The sequence below is a fragment of the Miniopterus schreibersii genome (genome assembly GCF_964146895.1).
Source record: "Miniopterus schreibersii genome assembly, chromosome: 2".
Taxonomy (NCBI): Eukaryota; Metazoa; Chordata; class Mammalia; order Chiroptera; family Miniopteridae; genus Miniopterus; species Miniopterus schreibersii.
The window spans coordinates 100,208,452-100,222,957 of record NC_138102.1 but is presented as its reverse complement, the minus strand read 5'-3'; the positions used below and the strand labels follow the sequence as shown (position 1 = coordinate 100,222,957).

Here is a 14,506-nt window from a genome sequence, read left to right as displayed (position 1 = left end):
GCTTAGTAAATGTTCGTTCCCTCCATTTACCTTGTGCACTGTGGCTCTCACCTGCCACTGGAAAACAGAGCAGACCATCTAGAAAGAAGGTCTCTCTTCTTTTCCTTAATCTTCACCCCATAGAGTGATTGGTGTGAGGGGAAGGAATGGGAGTGGGAAGTGGATGGTTGTAAGCCAGGCCCAATATGGTAAGAGGGGGCTCAAGCAGCCATCCCCTGCTTGGAGCTACTGTCCTCCTGCAGATAGCCCGACTCCAGGGGCTGCCACATCATCACCGAATACTGGCTCTCTTGCCTTGGCACAAGGATGAAGGCAGTTGTCATCTCAGCAGAATGACGTTTCCTTGACATTTTGGACTACTGACCTTTCTATTCATCGAATTCCATCTCTTCTCCAAGCAGTGAGGATGTCACTGCCACCCATCCCAGCTCTGAGTAACCGTAACTGTGACTCTCCCACAGGTAGAAGATATCACTGCCAGCCATGAGGCTGCTCTCCTAGAGATGGAAAATAACCATACGGTGGCCATTGCAATCCTACAGGACGACCACGATCACAAAGTCCAAGGTAGCTACCACCCTGGATGTGTGTGGCCCCCAGGGATGGGCCATGGGAGCCGAACCTCCCTGCTGCAGACGCAAGAGCACCTCTTGCTCTCTGTTCCATTTCCTTTCTTCCTTCCTTTCAATCCTGGTGTGTCCTTTGTGTTGTTTGCTATGGCAAGAAGAGATGGAAAACCAGGATCCAGGTAGCACTTCTTTCCTCTGATGCAGTTACTCTCGGCCTCGACTCGATGTTGGAAACCCTGGGCACTGTAATGGGAGGCTGGCAACAGCCCAGGTCCCACTCCAGGGAGGGAATTATCTTTGGGTCCTTAGGATTCTACATAGGTTATAACAACACTTACTAAACACTACTTAGATTCAGACTTTGTGAAAGAAACTTTTTATACATTTAACATGCATTTATACTAAATATACAACTTATTTTTCAGTTTCCCTCCCCTCACTTTTCCCCCAGCCAGAAAGTTAACAATAGATTAATAAATTTAAAATTAATAAGTTAATTTTAAAAATTAACGTCATGTTTTATTTATTTACTTATTTTTTTAATTCTCACCAGAGGATATGTTTTACTGATTTGAGAGAGAGAGAGAGAGAAATATCGATATGGGAGAAACATCCATTGGTTGCCTCCTGTACTTGCCTCCACCAGGGATTAAACCTGCAATTTAAGTGTGTACGCTGACTAGGAATCAAACCCACAACCTTTCTGTGTATGGGATGATGCTCCAACCAACTGAGTCACACCGGCCAAGGCATGTTTTACTATTTTTAAATGTTCTTTGTGAACATCAAGCCCATTGTGCAGTAGTCAGTACTCATGTTAGGCTTCCCTGAAAAACCAGCCCCACCACCTCTGGGAGCTGTTAGGGCAGGAAGAAGCCCAAGCAGGGAGGGTTGTCCCAACAGCACATCTCACGTGGACAGCACCAGTTCCTGTTTAGACATTTTCACATCTTTGCTGTAGACATCTTTGACGCAAGACATTTTTGGCACATTTGCACCACATAACTAATTGGCTATAAGGCGATTTTGCTATAAACCGATAACATCACAGCAAATAGAGGGACATTAAAAAGGACATAATGAAACATAAAAAAAGGAAAAACAAAATTAAGATGTTATTTAAAATGTGTATAAATTCATAACAATGCTGCTCAAATAACTGATTTTATTTTAAAGATTGTACCTAAGCCCTTGTCTTCTATGTGGGTTCACCTCTGATCCCTCTAGAGGGCCCTCAGTCTCCGTTTCTCCTCCCAATGTACTGTTTCAAAATAGGAAACCAACTCTGGGGCAAATCATCTCATCTGGAAGAAATGCTAACTGTTTTAAGACTAGCACCATGTGTCCACTTGTCCCTATATAGACCATTATGAGGGCTTGCTAACATTTATATAGAATATAAATATGGGAGTAACAGTGGGAATCACCAATGGAGAAATGAAACTGAACAGCAACCCCTCAAAACCCCAAATTGTCAACCAGCTATTTTATCTTGTTTACAGAAAAAATAGCCTTATAGCCAATTAGATATATAAGAAAAATGTTGGCAACAAAGACACGGGCACCAGGTCGTTTTAAAGTTCCCCAGGTGATTCTAATATGCAGGGCAATTTTAGAACTATTGTCTTAGAGCACAGCATTGAGTATGGGACAGAATGTCATAACCTTAAAATAATTAAGTACATTATGGGTACATAGGTATCAGCCATGATTTATACCTATGATGTCCCAAATAGATGCTGACTGCCTTTTTCTAGGGGTATTGGGATCATCTGAAAATGTCCTAAAACCCGTTTTTTATAGAAAAATGGTCTCTGAAAGGGAATATGAATGGAAATGGTGCAGTGAGCCACAGTGTTGCCTTTTGTTTCTGGATTTTCATATAAATAGTCCCGGTAGATTTTTCTCACTAGCAAAGCCTTGCTTAGACACCACATCCAAGGCCTTTGAATTATATATAATGCATATAATAGCCAAAAAAAAAAATCATTATTATGGCCAAGACGATGTTCTCAATGGCTATTAAAACTAATCATTTAGACAGAGGCTGGTAGACAGAAGGCCACATGGTTTTATCTTAATGAAATCAAGACAAACTATTATTTTTCAAATGTAAATTTCAGCTATAACAACTGGATTTCCTAGAGACCTTCTTCTTCTCCATTATTAGTTCAAAGATTTGGATCAATGGAAACTACAAAGTTTTTCCTAATTGCAGCTCTGGCCAGCTGGAATGATAATTGTTGGTCTCTAGTACTCTCCTGTCTGAAGCATGTGTGACCCAAGCTGATTAATGAGACCTTTCCTCTCTCCAGCGATAGCATGCAAACAAATTGCTTGTGTAGCCAGAGTGAGATGGGCTTCACCCAGTTAATAAGACTGTTCCCATCTGGAGGAAAAGAAAATCCATTTGCTTAATAAGTCTTACATGACATCTCTTTCTGCTTCACTTGCAAATTATTACTCAAATGACACTTTGCTTAGAATAGAATGGTTCTAAACCCTCCAAGAGGAACCAATCCAATTAGTCCTCCCTGCTGTCTGAGTGTCTTCACATCGACTTTTTGCTCAAGCAAATCCTAGAGAGCTGTGGTTTTCAGAGTGGGCTCAGAGGCCTTGCAGACACAGCACCCATTGCTCTCCAGCAGCCCAGCCGGCAGGCAGCTGCTCAAGGCTCAGCTCTCTCTGAACGCTCCCTCCTTCAGCCCAGATGGCTGCTTTGTGGTGGGAAGAAAGAGTGATCCTGGGAGGGGAAGGAGATGGAGACGGAGACTTAACATTGATCACCCAGTTGTTTTACCATTAGGAAAACTTGGAGAGTCAATGAGGACTGTGGATGGGGACTCTGAGTGTGTGTGTGCTCTCTTTACTTCTCCCTCGTTTTTCATCTTTCCCTCCTTTTTTTTAAAGGACTCTTCATTTTTTAAAATATGTCAGAGAGAGGAAGGAGAGGGGGAGAGAGAGAGAGAAACATCAATGATGAGAGTCACTGATCGGCTGCCTCCTGCACTCCCCCTACTGGGGATTCAGCCCAAAACCAGGGCACTTGCCCTGACCGGGAATCGAACCTTAACTTTCTGGTTCATGGATCGACGCTGAACCACTAAGTCACCCCGGCTGGGCCCTCTTTTTCTCTCCCTTTCTCCTATTCCCTTCCTCTTTCTTTCTCTTCTGAATAACACCACACACAATTCCAAAGTAATGGAGAACTCTAGGCCGAAGTCGGCTATGTGCTGATGTCTCTTATCAGCCAAGTGGCAAAGAGTCTTGTTTGACCCTTTTCAGAGGAAAGACCGACTTAACAATTTCATGTCTTCTCCCCAGAACTGATGTCTACCCACGAGCTTGAAAAGAAAGAATTGGAAGACAATTTTGAAAAGCTGCGGCTGTCATTGCAGGTTAATATCTTCTTAACTCTGATGTCAAGCTAAGGGCAGCATCATTGGTCCTGTCCATAAACATTTATCCAGCACCTACTAAGTTCCAGATCCTGTGCTAAGCATTGGAATATAGAGGGAGATAAGACTTTCTCCCACTCTAAGGAGTTTACTATCTACTCAGAGAGTTGTGACACAAACATTGACAGACAACCACAAAAGGTAACACATACTGCACCAAGTGAATATTACTTTTAGTGGGTGCCACAGGAGTCCCGAGAGGTTGCCCCATACTCGCTGTGTGGTCAGAGGAGTCACTGAGCTGTGTGTGAAGAAAGGGGGAAGGACCTGGGAGAAGAGCATTCTGGGCTAGGGAATGGTGTATGGAGAGCTGTGAAGGGCAGAAGCCCATGGGACATGTCTGCAATTATAAAAAAAGACTTTAGTCATCTGGAGGTGGATGGGATGAAAAGAACCTCCTATGCCTCCCACTGCCAACCTACAGAAAATGTGGGTCATGCCAGGGAGCAGCCTGACATGCTTCTGAAGGGTCCCCCAGATCACCTGCACCTCCCTCCTCCTTCCAGAGACCCGGGCAAGCTGCTTTGTGAAAAGATGATGACCAGCCCAGGGAGGAGCTGCCTAGGAAGCTAGGGTGAGGTTTTTGGCCCTGCTTCCTTTCCCAGCTGTGAGCATCTCAATCACAGCAAAATTGTTTTTTAAATATTGGGGACACTCACATCTGGGAGTTGTGATGACAATAACAGTGAACGTCCACTGATTCCCATAACTAATACGAAGCCAGGAATTTTGCCTCTTCGATGGCTCACTTTCCCCTGGCAGCCTTCATTGCACAGAGGCGGCCCTGCCTAGACAAGAATCGGGATTGTGAGATACCAATGTCACAACTACTGAGTGTACTATTCAAAAATTTTTAAATGGGAAACAGCCTGCAGTGAACCCACCACCCACCCATCAATGGGCCTACAATACTCAGTCCTCATGTGGCTTATCCTCTGCAAATTTACCCCAAACTGCCTTCCTCGTGCACCCACCTCTCATACCATCAGGTGTGCCATCCTCGAGGTACGCACACCAGGAAAGGGAAAGCCAGACCGTGGTAACAGAAACCCCATCCAGCCCCAAACCACAAAGAAGTAGAGTTTTGTTTCATCCGTGAGTGAGTCTTCATTCTGCCCCTGTCATCTCGAGGTCACACATTGCACAAATTTTAGCTGTGATGCCCCATAAGCAGAATCCATTTGGGCTGGAGGTTATTTGGTGCAAGGAGGGTGGAGTTGCTAGAGCCAACTTCCTCGAGTGACTGGCAGCTGGAGAAGCAGGTTTGATGGTAAGAGATTTGAGCTCTTGGGTTTAAATCCCATGGCACCCCCTCTTACTAGCTTTGAAACCTTGGACAATACATAAGCTCTGTAGAACCTTAGTTTACTCATCTGTGAAATGGTTCTATAATAGCACCTTCCTCCAGGAGTGGGCAGACTGAAGAAGTACCATATGTAAAGTGTGCAGCACTAGGTTGGCTCGTGGCAAATGCTAATACGTCGCAGCTATTGCTATTCTAATAGTTACATGTATTATTATTTGTTATATTTATTTTTATCATCATCACTGATATTATCATGCCAGTGGTTAGCTCTTAAGTAGCCGGTGCTGGGCCAGGTCGCCAGCTGGGTCTCTGTGCCTTGTACTTGACATACAGGAGCCAACCAAGTTGGAGAACAGCCTGTGCTGTCCGACTGCTGCGCACGCGTGTGTGCCTGTCGGTCGGTCTTGAGTCACTGAGAACAGAGCAGAAAACCCAGTTTGATATTTGAGATCCATCCTAGGTGGTATTTGCCTGATGAGTTTATGCTGTTCTGTTTTTTAATGGAGGAGGAGAGGCTTGAAAGAAATGCTTCCGCTGACAGCACTGACGAAGTTGGTGCAAGAGCCTGTGGTGACATTGGCGCCGTGATAGCCTCGTTCTAGAAGGCCACTGCCCTGGGGCGTGGGCTGTGCCCCGCCAGGGCTCCCACGGCTCTGGCCTACTTTTGCCAGCCCCTGTGGGTACAAATGCCCACTGATAACTCCATTGCCCTAATATACCAGCCTTTGCATTTAATGGCATTATGGAGGTTTTGTTTCTTAAACTGAAATAGAAGTAACTGGAAACAAAGAAACAAACCAAAAAAGAGAACGAGAAACCTGCCAAGGATGGTTTGCCAAACAGGGTCGTCTGAAGCCAGGCCAAGTGCTTCATACATTACAGGACTGCCCTGTAGAATTACATAATTTACAATACTTAGCTCCTCACATTGGTTGGGATGAGGTCATTTCTCTTGCGAGAAGAGTTCATTGGAAGACCGTAGAGTCTAATGTTATGGAAATGGTGTCACTGGGCGGAGAACTTTGGCGATCAGTCATTGTTGGGGTTGCCAGGGAGGGGTGAGCCAGGGAAGGGCTGTGGTGCCCACTCAGACTCACCTTCCTGTGCCTGCACACAGAGGGCTGCCTTGTGGCGGGTGGTGCTGAGGGCCAGGAGCATGGTCTAAACAGAAGGTCTGAGGGGAAAGATGGTCTAAAAAAGGAGGACAGCCTCAGCTCACATCAGGGACATGCACCCCAGCCCTGAGGCCCAGCAAGGCCAAGTGGAGCTAGAAGTGGTCCTGGAATGAGAGGGAGCTGGCCGATGGAGCCACTGGGAGAGCTGGGATGTGAGGCGGGGAAGCAGCAGCAAGAGCCCAGGCTGGGACACAGCAAGGCCGATGCGGGAGGCCCGCGCCTCAGCTTCACGCCTGTGGCAGTGCACCTAGGGGCCGTCTCATGGCGGCTCCCCAGGCTGCAGTGTCCGCAGCGGACAGAGCTGGACTTCTTGTGTCATTAATTTCAGGACCAGGTGGACACGCTGACCTTCCAGAGCCAGTCTCTGCGGGACCGAGCCAGACGCTTCGAGGAGGCTCTGAGGAAGAACACTGAGGAGCAGCTGGAGGTGGTCAAGCTTTGCAGGCCTCCAGCATCACGGGGCTCCCTAGGGGTCAATGTGGAGCCTCCCCCCAGGGAGCCATGTGGCTTCCTCAGCAGCCTGCCCCGTGACAGGGCCTCTGTGCTAATCTACTACTGAAGTGACAGCTGGGCAGGCCGCCCTGGAATCTTAAACACATTCTTGTCCACACCTCTCTTCAGACATAGGACAGCTGGGAGTTTCTCCATCTAAATGTTATTCCTGCCACACTGCACGCTGCTCCCCAGCCATTGCCCCTGAGCTCCTGTGACGAGCTTGGCCTGGGACCCTTGCCCTGACCAGGACCACCTCTCCACTCGTTTTCCCCAGCTCCCTTTAGGCTGGACAGGGCGGCTCCACTGAAGCCCAAGTTAGTAGGTTGAGGAGTTTTTCCTGAAAAGCTGGCAGAATTCCTCCCCTCTGACGTATGGTTGCCTTATCAGGCACATCACACCCAGTTAAATCTGCATTACAGACAAGTGAAGGTTTTAGTATAAGTATGTCCCTTTCGATACTTACACTAAAAAATAATGTCTGAATTTCAAACTTAACGCACTTTACTGTATTCTTTTTGTTATATCTGGCAACCCCACTCTAACATTTCTTTTTCTAAAATGCCTTTTCTGCTTTTTAAACCACTTTGCTCATTTCCTATGCTGGGTGGGGCTCTCCATGGGCTCAGGTGGGACCTGGAAATTTCCACCAGTCTGCTGAATCAAGTGGTCTGTGTGACTGTCAAAAGCCAATGTTGAATTTATTTCTTTCACCCCATGAATTCCCTTTGGGGGTGGGCTGGTAGTATCTAGCCATTCCAGCATCCAGACTCTTCAGTGGCGATGGCTTTCTCTCTTCTTTTCCCAAGGGAGCTGGGCTTTTAGTAGCATTCCCAGTGGGACACTAGTGGGCATCTTCACCAGGGAAGGCTGTGTGAACTGATGTTCTCTCTCTCTCTCTCTCTCTCTCTCTCTCTCTCGTACCTTACTGGGAAGCTTGTTAAAAAAGACTAGCTTTAGCGAAATCCATGACCTTTGTGAACACTGGCCTTTGCCAGGAGCCTGGTAAATAGCTTTCTGCTCTCTACCCCTGTAGGTGGCACTGGCTCCCTACCAGCACTTGGAGGAAGACATGAAGAGTCTGAAGCAGGTATTAGCGATGAAGAATCAGCAAATACACCAGCAGGAAAAGAAGATCATTGAGCTGGAAAAGCTGGTGAGTTGGTTCTGTTTCCCGGGGAGAGGCCAACAGCCTTACTGTCCTCATTGGTGTCAACACTGACTCAGTTCAGCTCGTGGGCCCTTTACCCACTGCTTCCACCTGAGTGGAAAATTCCACTGCTGAGTCTCAAGGCCTCTCTTAGGAAGCCAGGAGTTCTGATGAGGAATCTCAGCAGTAGCCTCATTTTGTACAGCTCTGGAGCCTCATGATTGCTGCCCTCCATCCCTACCCCATCCTCTGGAGTGAGGTGCTGTTTCCTCACTGCTCCCTGGGGACATGTAATGAGCCACATGGAGGAGCACCGCTGACGTGTGCAGACACCACGCAGAGCATTCTCCATGCCTGTGCCTTTGTTTGTGAACTCTGACAGCAATGCTGTGAAGGAGGGGCTGTCAAGAGCCTCCTTTCACAGCCTAGGGATGGGGGCCTGGGACAGGGCACCTCCCCAGAGCCAGCCGATCAGTGGCCAAGCCCAGGCAAGAGCCCCAGCCCAGCACTCACCACACTGTCTTCCTCACCTTTCAACCTGGCTCCCACAGAACCAGCAAAGGGCTCCCCTTTGGGGGAACAGAGCACCCCAGCTTTCACTCCCTACCTGCAGGCACAAGGGCCATGCCAGGGCTAGAGTTGGGGACAGTTGTCTAAAGTTAGTAGGAGAGAAGCCTGTTTCCAAGTAGATACCACCCTGATGCAGAACTTGGCCCAAGGCTCTCATATTCTTATGCTTTTTTTCCTTTTTAAAAATGTTATATGTAAAACAAACTTTTGATACTATAAAAGAAAAATGTGCTCATTATAGGAAATGATAAGATAAACAAAAATCAGGAAAGCAAAAATATTTCTACCACTTTTAACACTTGCCAGAGCTTTTTCTCTGTACACATGTACATACCCCATACACCCCCTACACACATACACACTTAGCAGATCTTTAACATACCACCTCAGTAGTCAGTCATCTGGTTTAACTTTTAAAGTTCTCCATTTGTCTCTGAAATTTCCTTGAAGCTGGTTTATCCAAACCAGGAGCTGATGGAGAACTCTGTTTTGCATTCAGTTGTCCTGTCCCTCTCTTATCTAGCACTGTCCCTTTCTACAGACATCTCTTTCTGCACTGGTGCTTATCAGTTAGGAGGGGACAGACCTGGGTATGAGTGTCTGTTATCAGCATCCTGGCAAACATTAGCCACCTGGCACCATTCAGTGGCCCTCAGCAGCCCAGAGCTTCCCAGCAAGACTACAACTAAGACCAGTGGGTGGCTCATGGACAGAGCCCTGCCCTCCTGGTCCTGCCTGTAGTCCAGCCAACATGGGGATGGCAACCCTTCTCCTCCAGGCTGGGCCATCCACATCCAGTTGTTCCAATACCAATAATAAGCCTTGAGGTTGATGTGGCAGTTTTTGGCCATGCTCCAGGCATTCTGCAGGCATGCATGACTTCTCATTCCAGAAACCCTTCCCGGAAGGAAAAAAAGCTGATTTAATCATTTCCCGTGTCCTGGGAGCAGAGGGCTGGGGTGAAAGTGCCTTGATGAAGAGCAGGGACAGAAGCTAATTCTTTGGCTCTGATTCCTAACCTTTATTCTTAGAAACGTGACAGTTTTCTACATGACACTAACAGTGAATTTGTCACATTCTTTTTAAAAAATAATTTATTTTAAAATTCATCTTAGAATGAAACTGTACTTCAGCTAGATCTTCGGCCCTGCAAGACCCCCTGACAGAGAGAATGGCATAAACTGCGGGGCAGTAACAGCCTTGGACGATGTGATTTTCTGATAATGTACAAGCTGGTCGTGTGCTTTGAGTTCCTGGCGGCTTGTAGCCTCAGAAGGAAAAACGCATCCACATTATATTTCCATCTTTCCATTAATTTAGAATGTCATAAGGTGCATGCACCCCCAGCAAGGGAGGGTGATGCAGTACAGGGAAGGACTGTGGGACTCATTAGCCAGACTAGGTCCTGGTGCTGATCACGGCTTATCTCCGACAATGGCAAGGGCCTGGGGATGCTCACTATAGAAGATACATCCCGCACAGGATTCCAGTGTATACATACACACATGTGCATAATATATCTGGAATAGAACTATATATCTAAGATATATACTACAATGCTTATTTTTACTGTCTATAGTACATTCTGGTATTTTCTCTTCTGCTTTATGTTATTTTTAAAAAAATGCTGGCCACATCCCCGTAATCTGATTCTACAACCCACCAATGCACTATAAACTGTAGTTTGCAAAACATTCTTCTTGATAATTCTCCAAGGCCACTGGGCTCCTTCCTGTCAGATGGCCCTGCTAAGCACCTCTTAACACTGCACCCTTTCCAGGTGGAAAAGAACATTATCCTGGAGGAGAAGATCCAAGTTCTCCAGCAGCAGAACGAAGATCTGAAAGCAAGGATTGACCAGAATACCGTTGTCACGAGGTAGGTGGACCTGGGTGTCTAAACTTACAAATCGTGTGTCACCCACAAAGTGTCTTTGCTCCTGAGTTTGAGGGCTCTGTTTTTGTCTCAAGGTCCAATTGATCTCACTCCTCCGAGCTGTGAGGCTTCCCTGACAGTCTGAAAGCCTGTGGCAGGAGCCCCCGACACAGCTGAGTGCTGAACGGGTTTGTTCCTGGAGGATATTTTGGAGAGGGTGCCAGCTGGGTGTTCCCAGAGAAAAGGGAACCACCGTGCGTGCCGACTCTGCGCTCTGCTAGCTCAGCGGTGCAGGCCCACGTCTCCCTCGGCCACTGAGCTGTCGTTCTGGGCCAGCCTGGCCGAGGCGGTGAAGGGCTAGCCCTGGCCAACGGACAGCAGGGATGGCACGTGCCAGAGAGAAGCTATGTAGCCAAAAGCAGCTGCTCCTGACTGACATTGTTTCCTTCTTGGCCGCCTGCTCTGACGTCCCCCAACTTCCAAGGAAGGATGTAGAGATACCTCCCTTCTGCTGTCAGTGTGGAGTGAAACAGGGTTTGCAGTTTCAACAGGCAGCTGGAGGTTATTTTCGTCCGTGAGGGCTAAGCCACCTCCAGGAGACCTGTGCCAGGCACCAGGCTGGCCGGGGTTTCAAAGAGGCAATCTCTGACCCCTTTCCTTTAGGGCTCACAGTCACCATGCCTGTGCCATTGTTGTCAACACCACTTTCTCCAAGCCCCCTGAGCCCTCCCGCACCAGCTCCCTGGCCTCCCCTCCTTCCCTCTCCCTCCTCTGGCTTTTGCTCTGCCTACTGGACAGCCAGCACCTCCCTAATGGGACAGAGGGATGTGAGCAGATTCGGTGTTGGCAGGGAGGCTCTGGGAACGGATGTGTTGGTGGGACAAGCGGTCATCATGGTTCAGCCAAGATTGTGGGTGATGGTGGCCCAACTTCTCTGCTGTCCCCGTAAGCATCCTTGGCCTGGCGAATCTCAAGCTAAGGCCCTCTGGCTTGACTGCCCCTTGATGGTGTCTTCTCTCCGTGCAGACAGCTGTCCGAGGAGAACGCCAATCTGCAGGAGTATGTTGAGAAAGAGACCCAGGAGAAGAAGAGGTTGAGCCGGACCAACGAAGAGTTGCTCTGGAAGCTCCAAACTGGGGACCCAACCAGCCCAATTAAACTCTCCCCCACCTCCCCTGTTTACCGGGGCTCATCCTCAGGGCCCTCCTCACCCGCCAAAGTCAGCACGACGCCCAGATGACGCCACCACGCTGCCCTCCGGAGCTGCGGCTCTTCCCGCACCCTGCGCTTCCACCCGGAGGGAGCCTCCACCTGCGCCGGCCAGCCCGCCCCGAGTGCACGCTCAGCAGCTGCACTGGGCATCCTCCCGGGGTCCTCTCCTGATCCTGATCCTGATCCTGATCCCGATCCCGGTGTGAGACTGTCCTGGTGCTGGCACTTAGGAAAGTGTTCACTGTAGTGTCTGATGTGCAAACACATTTGACCATAGATAGAGCCAAAAGAAAGAAATGCCAATTGTTCTTGAGCGATGAACTTCACTGCAGAATTTCAGGTTAGTGACAAATAGTTCCGTTTGGAAACTCCACTGAATAATCATTGTGTGCTGCACCGATGTGTATGTGTGTTTAAATGTACATATCTGCACACGCGGCAGTTCTGAATTGCATTTTTTATAACATGAAGTGCTGACATATTTTGGTGAAGGTCAGCAGTTTTCTAACTTGTGCCTAAGAATAATTGGGAAATGAAAATGCATTTCTGTCTAGCTTCCCAGGAATATTTCTACCCACAATAGAAAAAGGAAAAAAAAATACAGAGAAGAAGCGCCTTTCGACCTACCACCTTGTGGTACTGTATTTAACACAAACACCAGCGACTTGTGAACAGTAACTGCCTTTGGAACAATCAGCTTCTTAGTCAACATGATGCGAAGTCACCATCATTCCATTCACAGGTTTTAATTATTAATGCTCCTGTCTCCTGTCGTGGGTGGATAAGGGAGAGCGGTGGGAAACCCTGCAGGGTTTAGCAGCTTATTGGACATTACGACATGACGGTGAATCATCTATAGTCTTGTAAACATAAGTTTTGCTTTTTTCCTAAATGGCATATTGGAATCTGTCATTCAGCTGTTGCACCCTTGGGGAAAATACGGAAGAGCATGCCCTTCTGGAGTGAAGGCAAGGATGACCTTGGAGTTGACCAAGACCATTCGCCCTCCCACCTCAATAAGGAAAACTGCTGACAGGAACTGTACTTTGACTAAGCACAGAGTAAGGAAGCTCTGGCATTCTATGTGGTTTGCTCCGATCTGATGCTGCAAATGGTCAACCCACTGATATGACCCTTAGGCCCCCATTTCATAGCAACCACCCTTCAGTTTGGATCAATAACTCAGTCTCATCACCATGCATTGAGATGGCTCAGGGGTTCTAGCAGGGGCTTCCAGAAAACCAATTCTTCCATCCTGGTAGACCAGTTCCAGGCTGTGCTAGACCCTCACATGACCTTCCAGGAACCCAGGTGTATTTTCTGCCAGATCGTTGAGCAATGCCACAGCTGACAGTGCTCCCATCTTACACCCAGGAGGCCCTTCCACATAGAGGATCCCATTGAAACTGCCAGCCAGTGGTTACTGGCTATTGGACTGGCATCTGTCTCTGAAATGGTAGAATTAGAATGTGAAAGGTATTCCTGTAGTGCTGTGGAAGGTTAGGAGCATGACACCCAACAGAGAAGTAGTTTTAACAGTTGATATAATGATGATAATGATGCTTATGTTTCCTGTTTGTGACAGAGACCCTGCACTTTCTTCCCTAAGGCCCCTGAAAATTGTCCTGAGCACGGGGCTGTCTTTGAGCATGACCAATGCAAGTGGACTCACGCAGGGACACCTGTGGTGGGGAAGAGATGGCCCACAGAAGGGAGGGGTCGGCTTGCCCAGGGGCCTGCCTGCTTGTCTGGCATGAAGATAGACCTGGTCTGTGTTCCCTGCCTGAGTCGAAGTTGGGCTTCCTGGCCTCATGTCCATCTCGTTTCTAGCAAACCTCCAAGGGTATTCGCCCATCCTGGGGACATACACAGCGGATACGCATTGGACAAACATTTCTCTTTTCCTTTCGTGGCTCTGCATGATGCTGTGATATTGAGTTGGGCATTCCATTAGAGTAGATCACGCCACACTGACAAAGTACACAGTTATGTCTTCTTTTAGCAGGTACCACCTGCAAATGCAGTTTCAGCAGTAGCTCAGCTCTCCAAATTAGGGACTGTGTCCATAAGGGCACCTGCTGAATGCAGTTACACAGCAATACACGTTTCAGTGTTCTGTTAGGATGTGCTACAGCGTGTTAGCCTATTGCAGCCAAAAGTATAGTGATGTTAGCACTAAATAATCCCTCACCAGGTGGACTGGAGCTCTGCCAGCGCCAGCCCTCACCTTGGTCACTTGAGCTAATTCCTACATTGCCCTGGCTTCTTCTATTCCTCATGGACACTCATCACATCTGGACCTTATCCTGGAACACGAGTGATGGCAGCCTTGTGCACCCTTTTGCCACTCTACCCACATGCCATTAGGGCTTAGACCTCTCTCAACATGGAAGTCCTGTCATCCACCTCCCAGGCTGGGGCAGTTTCCACATGCAGATGCTATAGCCCCCCCGCCTTCCTCAGACAAACCCACCAAACCTCATCAACCTTTTCTTGGTATTTGAGAGCTGAGTCTGAGCCCTTCCCCACCCCTAGACCCCCAGTCTGGGGCAGGATTCTGGCTGGGTGTCAGGGCAGGGGAGGGCTGATGGACTGGGACACTGGGTGTGATTGTTTGAATGGGGTCACACATTCCTTACCCAGCCCCTACACTTTCTGTGTTGCATATTTGTGTTTGAATATTAAAATTAATTTGAGGG

The 14,506-nt window shown here is 48.0% G+C and overlaps 1 protein-coding gene across 3 annotated transcripts in view; it reads left to right on the top strand.

The window, feature by feature from the left end:
- The window catches only part of MTUS2 (microtubule associated scaffold protein 2), a 504,165-nt gene extending 489,659 nt beyond the window's left edge, over positions 1-14,506 (top strand). For 2 of the 3 annotated variants that reach the window (XM_081129725.1, XM_081129724.1), the window contains exons 11-16: positions 462-567; positions 3,894-3,967; positions 6,837-6,935; positions 8,037-8,156; positions 10,501-10,598; positions 11,622-12,390. In XM_081129725.1, the coding sequence (XP_080985851.1) occupies positions 462-567; positions 3,894-3,967; positions 6,837-6,935; positions 8,037-8,156; positions 10,501-10,598; positions 11,622-11,835 (711 nt within the window). In that variant the 3' untranslated portion in view covers positions 11,836-12,390. Of the gene's footprint in view, positions 1-461; positions 568-3,893; positions 3,968-6,836; positions 6,936-8,036; positions 8,157-10,500; positions 10,599-11,621 lie in introns of all 3 variants that reach the window. The other variant, XM_081129726.1, reaches the window with a different exon arrangement.